General features: G+C 46.6%; 1 protein-coding gene across 1 annotated transcript in view; it reads right to left on the bottom strand.

Moving 5' to 3' along the window:
- The window catches only part of NECAB2 (N-terminal EF-hand calcium binding protein 2), an 86,292-nt gene that overhangs the window by 10,663 nt on the left and 54,029 nt on the right, over positions 1 to 21,600 (bottom strand). The window contains exons 4-5 of the mRNA XM_010584623.1: positions 12,877 to 12,902; positions 9,270 to 9,367 (exon numbers count right to left, since the gene is read on the bottom strand). Coding sequence (XP_010582925.1) covers positions 9,270 to 9,367; positions 12,877 to 12,902 — 124 coding nt within the window. The remainder of the gene's footprint in view (positions 1 to 9,269; positions 9,368 to 12,876; positions 12,903 to 21,600) is intronic.

Raw genomic sequence — 21,600 nt, forward strand, 5'->3', positions numbered from 1 at the left:
CATTAGCTCAAGGCTATAAAGACTTTGGCATGACAGATACTACCCTACTGCAGAGTGTTTTGCTGGCAAGCCTTGGTTGAGGAAGGAGCAGGGTGGCTGTTGAAGAGGCAGAGGAGGGTGAAAAAAGGCATCTCTCCCTTTACTACTTCCCCAGCCACCTGACCTTGATGTCCGCTGCTGCAAACGGGTGGCTGCATGCATCTGCAGTGAGAAGCAAATGTAAAAGCCTCATTGAAAGGATGGCCTTGAGAATTCGGCAGCAAATGGCTCTTAGGAGAGCCTTGGAAAGCGTCATCATCTGACAAACTGGGGCGTGAGCCAGAGACATTGAAAAATGAGAGGAGGAAGGAGTGGGAAAAGGACAACTTGCTTTAGCCACAGGTAGTTGGGGAAATACTGCCCAGTACTGGGTCCTCTGGTCAGTCAGCTGAGGTCCAAGCCCTAAATCCCACCCCTCTCTTCACATCACAGGCTTTTTATGTGCCTGTAATGCACCTTCCCGCACACAGCGGGTGCACACATTGGGGCACAGCCTGCTCAAAGCCCCGCCGCAGCTCTTCTGGCTTTCCATTTCTATATGCACCTGCCCCAAATCTGCCCAAATTCTGGCACAGATTAATGAAAACACCCTTGGGATGTGTTACCTGTACAAATCACAGCTGGGATTTTGGTCCCATTGAGTGCTCAGACTTGCCAACACCGGTGTCGAACGTCCCTCACCAGGCACTGCAAACTGATGCCTAAAACTGGGCTCTCATGGCCATGTTCCTGGGGGTATCAAATGACTGAAAAAGGAGATTTTCAATGTTGTTGAGCATCTCAAAGCTTCTTCACTGGCATTTTTAAAGGTCACTATTTAGCTCGTTAAGACTACAGGATGTAAAATATAAATGATTCTGCACCACCCACGGACTCAGAGACCCCCCCCCGCGACAACCCTGCACCTTCCCTTTGCCTTGCAGCGTTACAGCCTGACCAGCGAGGCTTTCCAGTGCTGGTTTTCAGCAAGATTGGCCAAATTGGCTGACATTTACCAAGCCTGGGGACACTGACGGCTTCTCCAATTTTTATTAACTCTAACCACCGCCAAAGCACACCCACAGAGCAATGGCACTGAACCGAGGAGGCTTTTCAAATGGAAACTAAAGCCAATTCTGTTTCACTCACACTTTTCCTCCAGTTAAAAAAAAACAACAACCCAACAACAAACCCACTGCCATGCCATGAAATACCTCTGTCAAACCTCATCCCAGGATGACGGAGAGGTTATCTTCCACCCACTCACCCCTTTAAAAACCAGGCATGTGTTGTGCTGTAACCTCTGAGTGGCTGTTCTAAATTCATTGCTCATAATTGCCTGTTTTCTTCCAAGAGATATTTTCTTATAATTAGAATAACACTCAGACCTGCCTCTTGCTCCTTTCCCTCCCCCCGACTCTTAAATCCCTTCAAAAGCGGAGACTCAAAACTGATTGCCTGGCACATAATCGGTAGAAGAAACCTGAAGAGAACAGACACTTAAATAGTTGATAAATGAAAGCATTAACATATGAAAGACCCTCAGCCTTCCTGAAACAGCTTTAAAAAAACAAATGAGACACCTGTTCAGATAAAAAAAAGACGATGCTATCACATGGGTTTTAAAAGTCTTTTGCTATAAAATACTCCTTTTATAAATCTCAGTGTTGGACCCTTCTCAGCTCATGTTTTCCTTGTCTGGTCCTGGAGGTCTCCTGCCATGGACCCTTCCCAAGCAATTTATCACAGGACTTCCCTCTTCTCATTATTAGAAAATCTCCTTGCTGCAATACAATCCCATCATTTCTCATTGCAGCCACGTGGATGTGAAGGGCAGGTAGCTGTTGGCCCATGCATGCACTATACAGCACACCCCCTGAGGTCATCTACGGATCGAGAGGCATATGGCACGTGCGCACGCTATCCACTTACTTAGCAGGCAAAGAACAGACTTGGAAACAAAGCGTGGACTCCTACTTCTGAACACCCTGGCTATAATTAGCCTTTCCCTTCACACAAGTTCCTAATTAGCTGTATTTAGTATCCACAAGACAGTAAATTAATACATATTTTATTTCAGTTTTCCAAGGAAAGTACAGACTTTGTTTTCCAAACAGGACCTACTCAAAAGACCCTGCAGATGTAACGACGTGGGATGGTCATGCTGCTGAAGGCTCAGCCTGGTTGTGCCAGCTGGTTACGCATTGACTTGGTCCCTGCCTTTCCTTTTGGTGGCTCCTTCAAAACTGCTCTTGGGCTATTTGGCAAGACCACAGCACTGATGTCTGGTGGATTTATTCCCTTCACCATACAATTTATCTAATCCCAGGAGCAATAGCCTTAAAACAGGAGGAAGGAGGAGGAAAACCATGTCCTACAGGAGGTCCATGAGAGCTGGAGCAAGGGCAACACGAGCAGGATGTCCAGAGAAGGTGCTCTTCCTTCTTAGAGTGAGAGGAGGGACATGAATTTTGCAGCGACAGACAAGCAGAAGAGCAGTGAATAAACATCTTAGTCTAAAAATAAGCTCCAAGAGGGACCTTCTTAAGATTCATCTCCCTGCCAGCCCCGCTGTGCTCCCTGGCAGTCTGGCAGCCCGGCTGGATCTCACGCACAGCCCTGCAGGGCTGGCAAGAAAATCACTCCGGATGGCATCGCACAGAGAATCAGCTCTCTGGTCTGGAGTCTGAACAGAAAAGTTGGGGAAAATTCAGTTCTTGCAGAACTGAGTAGCACTTTTTTCTCTAGTTTGCAGTGCAATATTTTCTTAAATTAATTTCAGAGAAGAGTTGCAGAAATCCTTTCTGAGAAGATAAACAAATATGCCTTGTTTCCTTTTAGATGATTCTTGAACTAGAAAGTTCTATAACTTTTCCAGAAATCCACATCATTTTTTTGCTATAGAAATTGATACTGAAATTGTTCAGAAAAGTATCATTTAAAATATACGGAACAATGACTCAGCCTTCACCAATTCACCGCCCCATCGCCACTCCTTTCCTTTTTCAGACAAAACCATTCACCATGAATACATCTTTAACTGCATTACAGGAGTGTTTCAAAGCTGGCGTTCAATCCTAAAATCACCCATCCAAGAAAGGAGCAAAAAAGCAGCTCATAATCCCTAAAACGTCTCTCTCCCCATCAGGGCAGATCTCCATGCTGCAAAGGTGAGGACAGACAATGCTCTGAGCTCCCCCAAAACTGGCCATTTGAGCGTACATCCTGACCCCTAAAGAAGAGCCAAACACTTCCAAGGGGGAAGAGGATTACAAGGTGCGCAGGATCTCCTGGGGTTCAACCAGGTACAAAGTACCGGGAGATAAACTGTTCCCGTGTTTGGCAGCAAGGAAGCCAGAGAAACACTTCTCCAGAGGAGAGCCTGATGCGTGGTGGGGTACAAATTTGCCCAGGAGGAAAGATGAAGCAACAGATGTGCTGCGCTGCAGTGGTACCCCATAGGCTTCAAGCCCAGACCAGGAGACCTCAGGTGATGCTCATGTAACCCCCACGGCTCAGTGTGAGCCAAGTTGGGGCCAGATCACGATGTCTATGGGAAGCCTCGTGCAGCTCACACTGTTTGGGCTGGGCACTATCCAGAGCTGCCACCACCGTGTTGCTGTTACACCCTGCCACGGGCCAGCCTCCTGCCCCAGCAAAGCACTGCTCCAGGAGCCTCAGGTGACCTCGGCATGAACACCGAGTTTGTTCAGCAGAGCAGGAGAAAACCTGCTCAGGTAAAACGAAAGGATGAGATAAAGGATTAGCTGGAGGGTGGGAAGAAAAGATTATTTTAAGGATTATTTCTACTGACTATTTTATCTCGAGGTGTCATCATTCAAAAAAAAGCAATATGTTTGGTAAGTTTAATTTTGGCAGGTAAGAATGCAAATGAGAGCAATCTATATTGCAGTTCTGGACTGTGCTATAAAACAAACAAACAAACAAAAAAATCCATCATTTTTAACATCCAAGACTGGTGGCAGATGGTGCTTGCTCTGGGGCTGTAACTGAGCTGCTCAAACAAGCGCTGCTTTGCAGTGTGCTGCTGGTGGCTGAAAGCTCGGGGAGACCCACGGCCACACCAGCACCAGCAGCAGGGAGAGGAGGTCTGCTGCAGCAGCTCCCATCAAGCCCCAGGAGCCCGGCATCTCCTGTTCACTGCGACGACATGTCTTAGGGCAGAGACAAGAAGGGTGAATTACAGCAGGAACAATTTAACTCACAAATAATGTATGCAAACCTATTCACCCATATGTATATACCTCTGAGCTCCCTAGTGCTGCTGGAGCATCAGCAGCTGGTACCGAAGGTCGGTACACTCAGTCTTCCCTTCATGATTTAGATATTGTCTCATCTAAATAATGATTCTCAGGGGAAAATGTGTTTGCAGCTGGTCTGGGTACAGTGCCTGTCCATAAGACACACATGTTGTATTTGGCACCCTGACACAAGGAGGGTCTCAGAGGGTGTGTGATGTGTCACCACTCCCTCGTATTTCCACTCCAGGTCCATTAAATGAGATAAAAAGGACTTTGGCAAGTGATAGACTGGCGGCGGAGCTGGCAGCAAGCAAGCAAGGAGTGAAACACCGTCTTTCACGTCTCCTTTTGCTCACCTCCAGGACCGAAGGTGGTGCTGAACATCAAGCCAAGGGTGCTCCAGGGCTACCCGCAGGTCCTCAGGCCTCCTCCATAAATCCCTCCTGCTGCCCCTCACTCCACCCTGAAGCCAGTCTCCGAATCCCTCCCTAATTTGTCAGCACCCCCCTTCCCTGCTCTGCTCACCCTGTTCCTGGCCCCCACTGAAGCAGAGCGGCACAGCCTTCCCCTGCACCATGTCCATGAGCACCAGAGAGATCAGCTCCATTCCATTCCAGTACGTGCATGGGAGGCTGCTGCAATTTCAGCTAAGATTTTGGGCAATTTTGCTTTCCAAGCACTTTGCTTCCAGCTAGGACAGGCCGAGGACAGTCACCAGCACTTCTTGGACCTGTCTCGTGCCCAACAGGAGCATCTCCAGGAAGGAAGGATTTGACCTTGAATCTGAGCTGCTTCGTCCTTGAGGGTGTTCCTCACTCAGCATTTTTGGGACTTCTTTGCAGCTTGATTTTAAAGTTTGCCTCACTGCTAAGGGTCAGCCTTGCTAATATTTCCATGCTCAGCATTGCAAAATGCTTATTTAGCAAAAGCAGGGAGCAGGAGCAACCCCAGTGCAGCAGGCAGTGGAAGCCGTACCTGGCAGGAACAGGGCTAATTGAGCCTCTCGGGTTCAAAAACCCACAAAATGTCCTTTTTTTACCAAGCTAAACACATTTCCTGGGGTGTCGGTAAGGGTGTTGTTCAGTGGTAGCCATCGCCCCAGCGCTGTCCCACCGGTTCCCCACGCGCTGTCCCCCGCTTCCCCATCCGTGGCACCCATCAAGGCTGGCAGGGGTGGTGGAGGCAGCGGGTGGGCACCGTCCCACAGCAGGCAGCCTGAGGCAGGGGGGTCAGTAACCAAACAGGAGGGACAGCATTCACCTGGCTCCGGTCCCCCAGCCCCCACCGCACCCCGCACATCTTTCAACACCAGACACACAAACTATGTCCTTCCCAGTCACATTGGTTTTAATATTTGCTGACTACGCTATAAAACAGTAAATGAAAATTGTACAAGAACATCTCCTGCCGTCAGCTATTTTTAGATCCTGAAAGTTCATTTCCTTTCTCTCCAATCTAACTTTGCAGTTCCCACCATCACTGGCAGTCATTTCAACGCAGCATGGACATCAATGTATTGGAAAATAATTACAATGACAGATTTTGTTTTGCTGTATGGGACCTTCCACTACTGACTCTAATTACTGCTGATACTTTATGAGCTCCTCCAGCACGAGATAATTGCTGCTTTCTCTTTTTATGAGCAAGAAATAATCAGTTGTCTTTTGAGGTGAGAAATATAAACAGCAATTAAATACCATGGCTATCCAACCCTTCTCGTCAGCAGGCACCTCTCAACAGAAAGCCAACACAGAAGAAGGTTAGGCTTCATTTATCGTTTGCACCCAATACTTCTTTTAATGGAGGGGGAAGGGAGGGAATAAGGAACACTCTCAAATGATCAATAGTTTTCCCCAGCTGATGAAATGCTTATTTTAATACAGAGAAGCAGGAGCATCTCACAAGCAAAGCAGTTTGCTTGCAAGTCACAGTGCTCAGCATCAGCACCAAGCCCTGTACAGGATCCAGCCTCGCGGAAAAGCTGCAGAGACAGCAACAGGCTCGAGCATCAGGGGGCACAAAACCACACTTGGCTTCTACCAAAACCTGCTGCTTTGGCAGTCTTTTCCCTGATGCAGAATTTCTAAAAATATATTTATGCATCTCCTAAACTTCCTGACATCAGCACAGGGCCCTTGGTTCCAACATCACATGCAAAGGAGATGGAGCAGAAGGAGACCTTTATGGGGGACCCATCAGACAAGTGGGAGCTCACACCAGCTTTTGCAATCCTGGGATGGATCTTCTCCCTAGGGCTGAAGCCTTATCCTGTAGGTGTGGGTCCCAGCCCTGGAGGAAATAAAACACTCTTGTGACATCCTCCAGGCTGGCGTAGGGTATGGGAACACACATCTGGAAACTGGTGAGAAGACCTCAGCTAGATTATTTTACTGGTTCAGATCATAAGAAACTTACTTCTGACACTCTGTTTTGGCAATCCTGACACTAAAACCAGAAAGCCTAGTAAACAAATACTTTTGGGTTTTTTTAGGGAAAAATACATAGTGAAAAAATCTCACATCTCAAAAAAAGTACTAATGGTTTGCACTCGGGAAAAGCTTCTGATGCTGCCTGGAATTCTGTCTTATCTGAACACTGGAGATGAGTTTCTCTACCACCTACAACAGTTTATTGTCTGGTTTGGGGTTTTGGTTTTGGTTTTTTTTTTCCTTCAGTTCTTTACTTGAATAAAGCACCTGCGTTTGAATAATTCAATGATGAGGTTTGTACCACTTTGTTCACAAAATCACAGCAGGGAGTGGTGTTTTTCATGAAATACATCTTTGCCAGCTCCTCTCTGTGAAGGAGTCTTGCTCTGTTTACTCACTTGCTAAAAGTCTGCCAGGTGGCAAAAAGTGACATGCCCCATGGGCTAATAAAATGGGGATGATGAGGGGATGCTGGGGCAGCACTCCCTTGTCTGCCTTTAGCCATCTAGAAGGGAAATGTCTGCATCTGAGATGAAGAGTGTTGTGGTCCTTCAGCATCACAGGAGGAAGATGCCTCCAGCATTCCGGATCTCCCTGGTTCCCTCCACAAGATCATGATGGAGGTGACGAGCTCAGGCTTAGGTAAATCACCTTTACTCATTGCAATTGAGGCAGGTGAATCCTGCCATGAGTTGCTGAATCAAGGAGGGAGAAAGATGCTCTTCTTATGAAGGCTGTAGATTGGAATTATGAATAACCATCCTGCTTCTGCTGCAGATTTCTTGTGCAAAGTAATACCCACATGCTCAGATCCCTAATTTATAAACAGGGAATAAGCTATCATCCTCTTGCAAAATACTGGGAGGAATTAGTCATATGTATTAACCTCGCATTCAAAAAGCAACGGAGGAAGGCATCACGAGTTGGAGTGAATTACTGAGATATCTATTAGGATGTTAACATGTATTTTGAATACAGAGTTGGCAAATCTCACTGCCAGAAAATTTGCTAATAATGAATATAAATGAGGCATGAACAGACTCAGCAACTTAATTAGCAAAAATGAACTATTACCCTTGTCCTGATTTTTTTTACCCTCTCATAATGTTGATAAAAAATTCACAAAGACTTCAGACAGATCAGTGCTTGGCCAAAGACTTTTGGCTTTAGTTTATTACGGCAAGACATCAACATATGAATTATGTGGCTTCACTTTCCGTGCTGCCCTCCTCACAAACACTAAAAAGGATGGGTTTTGATCAAGCAGGGAAATCAGGCTCTTCACTCAGCAACCAAGGAGGAGAGAAATGTGCTGTTTCCCATTCTAACACCTAAAACTTCTTATCATTACCACCTCTTTTGTGAGCAGTAATTTGAGTTTCTCCTTTAGCTTCAAAGATAAATGGAATGAAGATTTCAATTTGGATTACTCAGAGGAGGGCTGGAGTCGAACTGGGAAGTCCTTACAGGTACTTGGGAAAAGCAAAACCTCCCTCCTTGGCTTGCTTCTCAGTGCACCACATTACCGCTCACCAGTGAAGAGGAAGACTACTTTTCTCTTGTCATGGCACAAAAGAATTACGTAAATATGGTTGAAGGTAGAAGTGGGAGAAGGATTGACTATCCTGAGGTAATAAATATCACCGATACAGTCCAGTTACTTTATTAAGTGATACGGAAAGCACAGGAAAATGGTTTCAAAGGAACAAGAGCACTATAAACACTGGTCTCCTCCCAGTAAGACACCAAATGAATGGCACACCTGTCAGCGGAGATGTTTATCTGGTACATCAACTCAGATTTTCTAGGTATTTGTAAATAAACCTCAGTATGCTTCTTGGTCAGTGTCACTGCCTTGTAGTCCATTATTATCAGTATCATTAAGGTACACGCTGGATTTTTTAAGAAGCTAGGGGTACTCTGCACGTATAAAATACGACATTATGTATTGGTTTTGGTGCTTGCATGATTCCCCTGTAGTCCTTCAAACGCACAGCCCTCTAGTTTCTAACACAGCAGCTGCACACATGAGCGACCGTGTTTCTGGAACTCAGGATGCCTTCCAACATGGAAGCTGTATTTAATGGCACTCTGTAATATGAAGTTTCCAAAAGCACTCCCAATGACACTAACAAGAACTCATGCATTCAAAATCCCACCCAAGAGACCCACGGGCCGTGTTGTCTGAAGACAACTGGAGCATCTTCTTGCTTCAGGGATCGCAGAGCGTAAGCCATGGCACAACCATGACTGCCTGTCAGACTTCGGAAGGATGCTGAGAAGGTACAGTGCTCTGCCACAAAAACTCCATGCCACCATCTACTGTGCATGACATTGGCACCTTGGTTCACAATCTGGCCAAGATTTTCAAGATTCACCTGCTGTTAACACAAAGAAATCCACCGCTGCTATGATCCACTTACCGCACAAATGCAACAGCACAGGGAAACAACACTGCTGAATAGGATGAAGACCTTTGGATTTAGATGCTCTGTTAACATAACATTTGCACCATTTGCTCCAAGCCCGTGGAGCACAAGGTACAGTAAGGAGGACTCACCCGTTTGGTGTAGTCCATTGCCTTCAGGATGGAGAGGTTCAGCGTCTCCAGTGAGGCCAAGACGTCTTCGTAGTCTCCCATATGGTCAGCGAAATAGTCTGGGAAAACCAAGAGGGACATGAAAGGAACTGTCGATGTAACTTAATGCTTGAAGGCTATGTATGTGACACAGCAAGGTCTATTTATTGGTGGAAAGAAAAAAACAGATATATTTTTATATTCTATATCCTGAGCCAAAGTTACAACTTGTCCTGCAGGGACAAGAAGTGGTGCAATTCCCCTGAAGTTTGGGACCATGGTAAAAAAGAGATGTAAGGCACAGTAGCTCCCATTGAAAATAACTTGGCAAGTGCTTTATTTCCATGCCTGTTTCTTCATTTGACCATATCTTGGCTCTCTCCCTCCTATTGCCAACATGGAGAGAGAAATCGTAAAAGAAATCCCCTTTCCATTCCCTTGACAGTCTTTACCACTCAAAGCACCCAAATACCTGCCAGGGTCACCCCAATTTATATGAGCTGAGACTGGCCTTACATCTTTCCCTACATTCCCATCACATTTGCACCTCAGCCCACAATCACAGTTTGCACAGGCTTCTGAGAGCAAAATATGCCTCAAAAGGAAGAGAATGCGGCTGCAAGCTGGACACAAAAGCACATGTTCTCCACGGAGAGGGAGTCCACGCTTTCTCCGTGCCATCCTCATCCCTCCTGTGGAAGGAGTGATCCACGCCAGGCTGCACCGCAGCTCCGGCAGCCGCCAGACGCAATCCCAACCACTCTTCACTAATGCAAAATACAGCCAAAATCGGTGTGACCCTACACAGCTGATGGCTCCATGACGCATATGAGCCCTGGTGTGGTTTTGTGCATGAGCCACAGAGTCCTGGAATTCGCTGTTCACAACAGAAACAGGGAGAAGTGAAGTGTGGCAGTGAGGTGTGCAGCGAGTTTGCGGCGTAGATGTGGTGTTACCTGGTTTCTGGGTGGTTGACACAGGCTACAGCTAAAAGCTGTCACTTAAAAGCCACCAGTGCCATTTCTTAGCACTAAGACGTGAAGATTCACACTGAGGTGACATCTCTGCGGAATGCAACAAGACATAAATTCCAGGAAACAATCCCACTAACTAGGCTCTCTTGGCTTAATTAGAAGTGCCTATAGCTATTTACAGCCCAAGAACATATCCAAAGGGAAGATGACTTTGGCAGAAACCAGAATGTCACAGCATGATTGACAGCAGCTGTTTGCCGTTCCACGATAAGCCAAACTGCTTACTCTCACTGCAGTGTGTTTATTTGTGCCATTCTTATTACTTTACTTGGGAAAGAAAAACTGAGCAGATCGTCAAGGTAAAGACTTTTTGTAAGTCCTGAAAGAAAAAGCTGGACGCATACATTTCAGAAGAAATGAGCTGCTGTGGGCAGAGCACCGCCCTCAAGACTGACCAAGGAGCACCTGGGAGGAAAACAGCATTGACTTAACCAAAGTATTCAGTTCTACCGTGTTAGCCTTATTTACTCATGTGAACATCTGAGTTCAGCTCTTCCTATCCTACATGGTTCTTGCTGATGCCTCCTACACGTCTGCAGAGAGCAATGAGATCAATGCTCAGGAGATGAGCATCACTGCAACCCAGGGCTGGTGTGGGAGGAGGTGGGTGCCACTCTTCCCAGCAAAGCCATCACACACCACCCTGGTAGTCTGCAACAGGTCGATGTGCATCTCCTGTTTGTAGAGTACACCTCAGTTTGCTGGACAGCTTGTACTATTACATGCAATGTCTGTGTTTCATTTATACTGAAAGGTGGCAGGTACAATTTCGTAGCTGTACTCACATTTTCTGGGCGTATTAAGTGCTCCCAGCCATGACTGGGAGCTCCTCTGGGGGTAGGGAGCTACACAACCATGTTTAAGTCAGTCTAGGTGTTGGTGATTGTTGCATTTGTTGGCAGGAAAAAAATGGGAACTTTGTGAGAGGCTACCTGATACAGATCAAGCCATATCAAATTTCCCATATAAGCTGCAGGGCTCAAGAAATCCCTTTTAAGACGCTCTCAACATCTTACAACACACAACCCATGTCAAGAGAGAGACCACAGCTTCCATTTAGCCAAAATGAGGTTTTATGTTTAAACTAATACTTAGAAGAGTAGCAAGCAAATAAGAAATTGCAGGCAAGAGCAGGTATTCAGCAGATAACAGATCTAGGCAGGATCTCTCCCTGATTGATTCTTCCTCCGGCTTCCCGAAGGATGTGATGGGTTTATCTCCCTCCTCTCCTGGCAGCTTCACCCCTGGGAGAGGCAGCAAGGTGGGATCACGCTGGGTGACAGCTATGTGATTTTCTGATTTTATCAGACTGATGGAGAAAGCAGGGTGGGGTCAAGCAAGGACATTACTACCCCTCTATTTGCTGGCAAGGTTGATGGTACAAGCTGTGGGGTTTTGATTTCTTGGGGCAGCTAGCAAGAAGACCTAATGCAATGAGAAAAGAGTGATGGCAACAAGCCCATCGTATTGTCGGCAAACCAAAAGGATTTTATGGAAGGCTTAGTTTCTTGCATACCAAAAAACAAGTGGGGATAACCAGCTGAAAGTTTGCTGCAGGCTTGAATGCTCAAAATCCTGTGGTTAGAAAGGCAGGGTGTTGGCAGGGGTTAAGTATACCAGGCGGAGAGAAACCCTAGACAATATCCTGGTGCAGGCAGACCCGCAGGCTGTGATGGACAGAGAGGTCTTAAAAGTATCGGGAATGACGAGTAACCGCCTGGTGCTGGCACGGGCGCCCCGGCAAGCGCCTTTCTGGCTGCACAACCCGCTCTCAGCCAGGCCTCTGAAGGCTGTCATTAGTGGCAAAGTGAGGAAGGTACATGGCGAAGACCTGCTGAAGTGGCTTTGTATGTTCTTCTGCATGCTGGCACAGGAAGGGAGGAGAAGAGATGGATGAGCCATCTGCAAGGCCACACACCTCTGTCTCCCCAGCTCCTCCCAAAAAGCTGGGGTGCAGGAAACATTTCCTAATACCAAATGTCCATGGAAAAATACACCCGACTGAGCAGCAGGAACCCCGTGCATGAGTCACCTCCTATTAGGGCAAAGCCCTTCAGAAATCCTGGCAGGAAATATTCCCTTTCTGGTCAAGGTGTGGAACAAAACATTATCAGAGATTTTCATTTCGGCCTTTAATTTCTGCAAGCTGTGGGAGGTGCAGCAGAGGTGGTGTACTCCTTAGGCAGCCTGCTGGGAAACACGAAGGTTTGCCTAAGGAGAAACATGTTATGGGTATTGCAGAGGGGTACTGGTTTATTGAACGTCAGAGCGGAGCCAGAAGCCATGACATTGCCAGAAATTAAACTCCAGCTTGTTATTGAATGGGGACGAGGTGCTCCGCTCAGCTATGACCCCATTTGTGTTGCAAGAAAATGAAAAAAGTTTTACCAATTTCTCCGTGGAACAAGTGGCAAAGCAGCAGAAGTGCTGAGACCCGCTCCCTCAACTCCGCAGCCACCATGGCACCACCAGCTTTGTAACAGGTTTCATGCATCCTTCAAAAGCACACATGCATGTAATGATTGCTTTCACCCCAAAAGAGGGACCACACTCACCGCACAGCTCCTTGGTGTCCACGTTGCTGGAAGAGGGGAGGACAAGGCAGAGGAGGAAGCAGGAAAAAAGGAGAGAGAAAGATGATTTTAATGTAAAGGACAGACGAAGGCTACAGTTAGGATTTCTGCAGGCTTAACCCCACCTGCAACATCACCTGCCCCCTCAGCATCCCCCAGCCGTGGGTGGGGACAGCCTAAGGAGAAGGCAACGGCTGGTGCCACTCAGGACATCCACACACCTCCACATCTTCAGCATTGGTGCAGTTGGGATGGGTTCGCACGTTATTTTGGATATTATCTGAGGGGGAAAAGGGGATCTGTGCATCCCCCCTGGGGGTGGACCTGTGCCTGTGGGAAACTCTGTACCCGCTCAGCACAACAACTCCTCTGCCTTCCTCCCAAATATCTACCCCAGTGAGGCACCCGCTGTGGCACAGGAATCTGTTCCCATTTGCTTGGAATAAAAATTTGCAAAATTTACTTTACTAGATGGATCAGTTCTCCTGATTCTGCCCCCACGAAGCATCCACGGGGCTGTGCACGGTTCCTGCCTGGGACTCCCTCTGGACAAAATTGCACAATTACTTCTTAAGACATGAACATTTAGTTTACGTAACGACATCTCAACAGACAACCTGCTTGGGAAATAAAGATTGCTGCTAATCTCTTTGTGCCTCAGATTCCCCCACAATTCTTAGTGCTGTTCAAGCACTGGAATGATCTCTTAATAGAATTATATTTTATCAATGCATTTACGCCTTAGAAAGCTATTTCTTTAACAAAACTCATCACTGCTCTGTCTGACCTCTGTCAACGTAAGTGGATTAGGGAAAGAGATGTTTTCAATACCGCTTTCATTAGTGGCATCCTCCCGCAGCCCTGCCCCAGACCCCAAAATCCTCCTGATCATTTGCCCATGCCCTGACCGACAGGTCTGTTCCCAGCCCACAGGACCTGGGCTCTTCCCTCCCTCCCTCCCTGACCTGAAGCTTTCACTTGCTGCTGGCCCTCTCTTGGGATGAAATGTCCTTCTGAAGGGATGATGCATGGTGGGAAAGCATTAATTTGGGATTGCTGTCTTCACTTCCAAGGCCACACTTGAACCCTATCATCGAGGATTCATGACACAAAGCACGATGCCTTTGCAGCAAGCTGAAGTACCCAGGAAAATCTCATCTCAGCTGAAATCTTTTGCCATCTTCTGCAGCAGGCTCAGACCCCATGTGAGCAGAGCAGCCTCAGCGGGCTGTGCGTGGCAGCAGGACAGGTCACAGGCTGCGTTTCCCACTCAAATAGCACTCAAGAGCACTTCTGCTTTAGCAGAAAGACTAATGTAGGAGATTTTTTTCTTTCTATTTAGGCTCTGCCTGGGAAGATGCAAGTTCCTGCAGCTCGGGGACCCTGCTGACCTCTCACTAGATGCATTTCATCCCCTAGGCATGTTAGCTGGGTGCACAACAGCTAAGTGGAAACACATGTGTGCACTGGTGATATCTGGGGAGGAAATTCCCCAAATTCACAGTGCCACTCATGCCCAGGCTCTCCCCAAAAGCAGAGCCCCAGGAGACGGTACTGGGGACCCATTCACCACCAATTCTGAGCTGTGGGACCCGCTGGGCACTGGAGGCAAACACAAACATCTTGATGCTCCGAGATGTCGGCTGCCAGAAAGGTGCCACTCGACCTGTCTCACGCTGTAAAAGCACATGTTACTGAATCATGCAGCCTTTTGGGTAACTGATGTCTGTCACGGTATAAAAAAAGTAATTTCTTATCTCAGCCACCTTCGTGGTGCAGGATATATGGCGTGACAGCTGCTGGCAGCAAACATACTGGCACGAGCTTCAGCCAGAGGTACAGGCAGCACAGACATCTCTCTGAAAAACGAGCTTTCACACTACTTTATCTTAATTCTCTCGGAGTTTTATCGTCTTTCTCAAACCCTGGAATTACTTCACTGAATCCTATAAAACTCCCTGGGGATGCTGCAAGCTCAATTTCCCTGACTTGATGTTCTCATGCCCAAATCCACTGCTTATGCAGATCTGAAACACTCCCCAAAAGAGCCAACTCCTGACCGAATAGTCCACAGAGCTTTGGCAGCATGCGATTGCTAACATGGAGCCTCAGCAATTCACAGGCAGAGAAAATTCAGGTGGGGGAGAAAACCCAGAAGATGCATTTCCAACACTGGCACGGCCTCATGCCTGTCCGAGGACTGCGGTCAGCCTTTCATCAAAGCTCTCACCAGCTTGGAGCCTGGGAAGTCAACCAATACTTGCAGACACGTGCACTGGAGTAGTTTTTACATCAGCAACACCCACAAAGTGCTTAAATAACATTTTTCAGAAGCCAGGTAGTGTTTATAAACACCTACTGAAGTGGGTATGGGTTTGCAGCTAGGGCATGTTACTAAGAAGAAAAAAAATCTATTATTGTATTCCACATGGTTTTGCATTGTAATTATTGATCTGCTGCTGCCAAAAATGGTCTTCTACTTCCTCGCATCCTGCCATCATATTTAACTTAATTGTGCTTGAATGTTAACTTGGTTGAGAAGTTGCTTTTAATTTTAAGCCATCTTGCATTAAGAATAAGCCTAATCAAAGAAATTACTGAAGTCATAAGCTGACTTAATGAAAAGCATGATAATGTTCAGATAAAAACTTGTATGGAGAAATCAATGTGTACTTGAGCACAACCCACAGAATTTCCTAGGATGTTTCCATCCCACAGCAGCGTGCCCATCGGGAACATCCCTGACACGCAGCCACATCCCCATTGGTGTTACAGGGGTTTTATTGCCTGACATGGGTGCTGCACAGCTGAACACGCAAAGCAAGGGATGTGCAATACCCAAATACGAAACAATTTACAAGCTGCTCTGTAGTTTGATGCTTTAGTAACTAACCATCCCATGGGTTCTGCCAGTAGGAATTTTTTATGATGCAAATATTCAGCATCTGGGCTTCAAGCCTTGTGAAACAGGAGGTGGTGGTTACCCACAAATATCCTCGCCATCCCTAACCCTTCATCCCAGCACTGCCATTCAGTGGAGATTTTTAGAGTGGTCACATATCACAAAGCCCTTTGAAATGAAAACATTTTGATGAGCATTAGTTACCAATAATTTTTTTTAAGCTGCCAAATATTCAACATTCCCATAAGCTACAATAAACTAAAAAGAAAAATCTCAGCAAGTTGTTCTCATTCTTTCAGAAAAAAAAAATAAATCTTTCTGCTACTGGAACACTTGTCTGTGAATTAGCTTTTAAATTTAAGCATTCTTACGTTAATAGTATGACTAACTAAAGAACTTACTGAAGCCATAACCCAACTAACTAAGCAGAATATAAAAAATGTTCAAGTGAAACTTCAAATGAAGAAATCATTAGACTCCTGTGTTATATAGTTTTTTCTGCATAGTAGAGGCCACATCTATCTGGTCTCTTTCTGAAACAAGTCTTTCTTTCAAACTAGAAAAAAAAATCAAGAAAATCCAAGTCTTTTTGGTTTCAGGCCTTTTTCTCTGTTTTCCAACCGATGAAGCTGCAAGGTGGAGCAGCACAACCTTGCATCCCTAACCTCGCTGGGGATGTGTAGCCTTTGAGATTACTTTCCAAGGCAAAGATATACCTTGGAGATTTTCCATTTGCCACTTGGGACCTAATTTCTCCAACAGAAATAGAAGCCAAACACAAGTGCTCAGCTTTCAACCTAGAGTATCTTCTGAAAAATCACGAGTCCAAGCCATAAGCTCATTTGGCCACAAAAAGGACTGTTTGTTGCTCACCACCCACCACCATTTAAATACTCTGGGATAATTTGACCAGATAAACATATTGGCAATAGGGAAATAGTTTTCCCTACTGGTTTACATCCAGCTATTTCAAAGAAAAAGCGAAGTCCTCAAAGCACAATACTCCCTCCCCTCATACATGGGAGTTTAAAGAGCAACAACCATGCTGTGAGATCATCTCCTCAGTGGGCTTAATTACGTGAATTTGCCCAGAGAGTGATCATTGGCGTACGGCCAGCAAGAGGAGGCAGCTGCCCAGAGTAATTGCTGTGCCTCCTGCGTACTCCAGAGAAATACATTTCTTCCCCCCAAATCCCACCCAATGTTAAAATATGGTTTGATGAGCGCCTGAGCTAACGAGGATCCCTGGAAAGCCACCTCTTTGCCTTGCTGCGTCCCTGATTGCAGATTTTCCAGTGGATGGGCTTTAATCAGAGTTGTTCCTGTACTGACTGATGCTGTTCCATCGGTTCAAATCACTTAGAAGCTTTTTTTTCTTCTTTACCCGCCTTCCTTGAAACATGTTGCCGTCTTTCAGACTTTCTCCCAGGGAACAGTGGGGTGGCAACACCAGACAGAGGGCACATTGCAGCAGGGTCTCCAACAGCCCAGCAATTACGAGCTCAAGCCAAGCATCCCAGCAGCCAGATCTCTGGGTGGGTGACAGTCTCCCATGTAACCTCCAGGTCTCAGGTCAGAACTCCAGCTACATTGATCCAGATCAGCCCAGCACTTTGTTTAAGCAAATCAGCATTTTCCAGCAGGAAAAAAGTATTTCTGGAAATTTCTCACCATGATTATTTGCTTTAGCTCTTAAGAAGCAAGGCCAGTGCAGCGCAGCACTGGAAGGGGTTACCCAGACAGCATCCCAGGAGGTCTTCAAGGCTCAGCAGGGAAAAGCCAGGGCTGTCCTGGTCCGGTGCTGGTCCCACTACTGGGGACTAGAGCCAGACTAGAGCCCTGCTGAGGTCCCTTCCAATCAAAAGAGCCATGAATCTACCATCCAGCATCTCTCACTCTCTTTCCCAGCATCTCCCCATCTTCCTAAGGCAAAGCTGTCAGCCTCTGACTTGCTGTCGGTAATGTGTTTCTCCAGGCTTCTCTTCAATTATAGAGAGAAGCAGAAAAGTTATCTCAGAATGGAAAAGATAATGTGGAGGAGTGGAGAGTGAAATTCCCTTCTTGGGTTCCAGCTCAGCCAAGGGAAAGGTGTCCCAGGCTCTCCCAACAGGTGGCACAATCAGAAACATAATGGGAATTCAGAAGTTGCAAATACATCAAAGTCTCATCTTCGTAGCGTATTTCTCTATTTCTCATGCAAATAGCTGCCTGGATGTGCTGCTCAAATGCCACATAATAACCCTTTCACTTCAGCAGATGAAAGGTTTGCATCAGCAGCCACACGGCTTAGTTGCTTCACCAGCACAGAAAATGGAGGTTTTTCTGAAATCACGTTCTACTTTTATTTCCATCTTCTATTCATAGCTTTGGGTTTGCTACAAGGCTTCAAATGAGCATGGAAGCAAATTATCCTCCAGCGTTAGCCACCTGCAAAACTCATTTTCATTTAGGAAAGACTAAAAAACAACATGTGCAGCTGGAAAGTATTATTACATCTGATGATATGCCTTCTAGTCCCAGCAGCAACAGTGCTGTGTTATCTCAACACCTCAGAAGTGGAAAATGTACATCCAGATGCCTACTAAGGGGTTATAAATGGTCACTAATAACTGAAACATTTTTACACAAACCCCAGAGCGAGAGAAATTATTCCAGGCAGAGCAAGAGAAATACCAAATACTGGATGCCAGCCAGGAGCTGAATAACTTTAATTCTAAGGAACTAAGCAACTTTCCAAGCCTATCATTGTATTCTTCTGGAGAACCCTGCTAAATCCTTCCCAAGACCTATCCACTTGCTTTAAAAAAACCCACCACTCTTATGGTATGACATAAAAAAAGGACTTCCAAAATCTGAGGTGCCACATGCAAAGAAACAGCATAAACCATATGCCAAGGCTGTCCACAACCAGAAGTGCATCCAGCCAGCTGCAGGTTTAAATGACATAGGCAGACAAGTATTCATAACATATGTCAGTTTGGGCCTTAATTTCTTTAGCTGTGGCAAGCTGGCAGCCAGGGCTCTGGTGTCCACCTGGCTCCTACTTTAAAGGATGGTCTTAATCTCCTGTCAAATGTCCCTGCTTCCTGCACAAAATAAATTTAAAATGTATTTTCCAGTGCGCTTCAGCAGGAATAATTCAAAGGTGTGTGTACTGACACAGGCACACTTGGCCTGCGCACGATTGAGTACAACCAATAAATAGAGTGAGCAGTGAGTCTTAAATACCCCAGCATGTATTCATTCAGCTCTGCTTTTTCCTATTGGGCAGGGAGTACCACCTATTTAAATGTCCAGAGTGGATGGAGGAGAGACCATTTGCACGAGCTGACAGAGGGCTCACGATTCACTCCAGACAGAAGTTTCTCCCCAAATCCATGTTATATGAAACAGGGGCAGTTTTGCAGAGTCCATGCGGATCACCATGTAACTGGGACACTGCCAGCACTGGAGCCAATGATTTAGATTGAAACACCTACAGGGAACAGCTCCGATGGGGGCTCCTGAAACGGAGAGAAATGCTGCCTTCTCCAAAGCAAAACTAACAACTTTATTCTTCCCCTGGCACGTGCTCCATCATCGAGCACCTGGGGAGCACAGTAAGGGAGTCTGAAAGCCCAGCAGTGAATCATGTCTTTCTCTGAAGCACTGGTACCACGGAGAAGAAAAGACAGGGACAAAGAAGTGCCCAGAAAAAAAAAAGCAAAAGGAGGATTTTTGTATGAAGATTTCACATATAGACTTTGTATTACGAAGATCCTCATCACCTATGGTGCGTTATTTGGGATTAGAACAGATTCTAGGTACTCTGGGAGACAATCCCTTTCCTCCTACTTGCCCTTGCTATTGGCAGGATTTTCATTCACCAGTTTGAAGGCTGAAGTCTAGTGTCCCCAAGGATGTTTTGCCCACCTAAACCCAGGGTGCAGCTCCTTCCTGCTCCTTACACAGCCTTCCTCTGGATTTAGGCAGATGATGACCACGATAGGGACAATTTTGCTTCTTTTCCACACCACATGGCCACCGTGGCTAATGCCACTCAGCAAGACAGAAGGTGAGCAGCAGCAGGGCTGCACAGCAAATCTGTATTCAGACCCACTGAATAGTAATATTTTAACATTTTAATATTAATATTTTCATATGGCTTTCTCTGTGGCTCCTCACCTTGACAAGCCATCTGCATTCTCATTAATACAGACATTGCCCAGATCCAGTTTTCAAAGCATAAGCCTATGTTCATTGGAAATGCTAGCGCCCAAAGCTATGTGCTTTGCACTGTGCGCTTTGCTCCAGAGCACTGGGGCAGCAGACTCCACATTACAAGCCAGTAATCTGGAAAACTCTGATTTTTTTCAAGGTAAACCGAGCTGACCTTCAGTATAAACAAGCACGGTAAATCTGGCAGACTCAGGTTAAAACACACTCCTTGACTCATCCTGCTTCAAGGCTGTTCCCTCCCTACACAAGAAGTCCCTGTGAAGTTGCTGCAGTGTCACACTGGGCGGTCAGGACGGACCTGCTCTGCCTGCAGAAACACAGAGAGAAACCATGAGGTCCTGGTTCCCTGCTGAGCACTGGCAGGTAGGGCTCTCGCTGCCCAAACCAGACAAAAAGCATCCCAGATACCCACATCTGTGGTTTCAGCATCACCAAAGATGCTCCTTTAGGTGACCTTCTAGCATGATGGGGAAGACCAGCAGAAGAACTTCACTCCCTTCTCCTCCTCCTGAATGTGGAAGCCCCTGGGCAGACCCATGAGCGTGGCTGGTGGCTCTCCAGGGGACAGTCACGCCCTCAGCAAGTGCCACCTTGCCTTACGGCCACTGCGCAGCCCAGGGTGTAGGGTTTACAAGCAGACCTGCTCACGGGCGTCCTTTCCACCATGCCAGAAGATGCTGAGTTCAGCTTGGAGCAGCTTTCATACCTCTGCAGTAAGGTGCCTGCATTACGAAGGCTATTCCAGCTCTGCTTGCAAAGGAAAAGGGAAAAATAAAAGGATGGTAAGCACTGAATACTAACTCCTAATTGATTCCTCATGATGCTGAATCCCACAGGTGGGCGGCACACTTTGCGGAGCAAGAGGTCCAAAAAAGCCTGCGATACCCGAGTGCAGATGTCCTGCCTGGCAGCGTGGTGCAGAAAGGCGGTTGCCATAGCACTCAACATGAGCCGTAATTAGGGGTGTGATGGAAAGATGTCTCTCGTCTAGCCAATGACCCACAGTAAAATTGCATTTTTCTTGTAGCAGTAATAAACCACATAAAAACAATGCAAAGAGGCTATTAAACTTGCTAAAGAGAATCTCTGAAGTCCAAAACTATCAAAGCCAAGGTACGGATGCAGCAGCCAAAGAGACCTCTGCTCCCCCGACCCCATCACAGCTGCTGTTTTCTCCTATGGGATCCATCCCCACCTCTCCCAGCAGAGCCCCTTACCCCGGCCACAATTTCACACTCATCACGATCCTCAAGGAAAGGCTTTTGGTGTGGATTTTCCTGGGTTTGGAAAAGGGAAAACTTTTCTGCAATGACAGCTCACACTTTCGCAGAGGCTCCCGTGAGTGACCCCATCGGCCCCTATGGCCCACGTACGCCGTTCCCCTCCCCACGGCCATGGGCGAGGGCTGTGCGCAGGGTGCAAGGTACAAGGAGCACAAGGCCCATATACGCACGCTGGGGCTTGGTTTGGCAATAACGCCTGCTAGCAGCAATATTCCTGCCTTTGCTTGTGCAGCTGATAAAACCAGCATGGGCACTTTGTCAGGGTGGGGAGGATTAAACATGCCTCGTTTGTAACACACTCTT

Source organism: Haliaeetus leucocephalus, unplaced genomic scaffold, assembly GCF_000737465.1.
Source record: "Haliaeetus leucocephalus isolate CR32 unplaced genomic scaffold, Haliaeetus_leucocephalus-4.0 Scaffold92, whole genome shotgun sequence".
Taxonomy (NCBI): Eukaryota; Metazoa; Chordata; class Aves; order Accipitriformes; family Accipitridae; genus Haliaeetus; species Haliaeetus leucocephalus.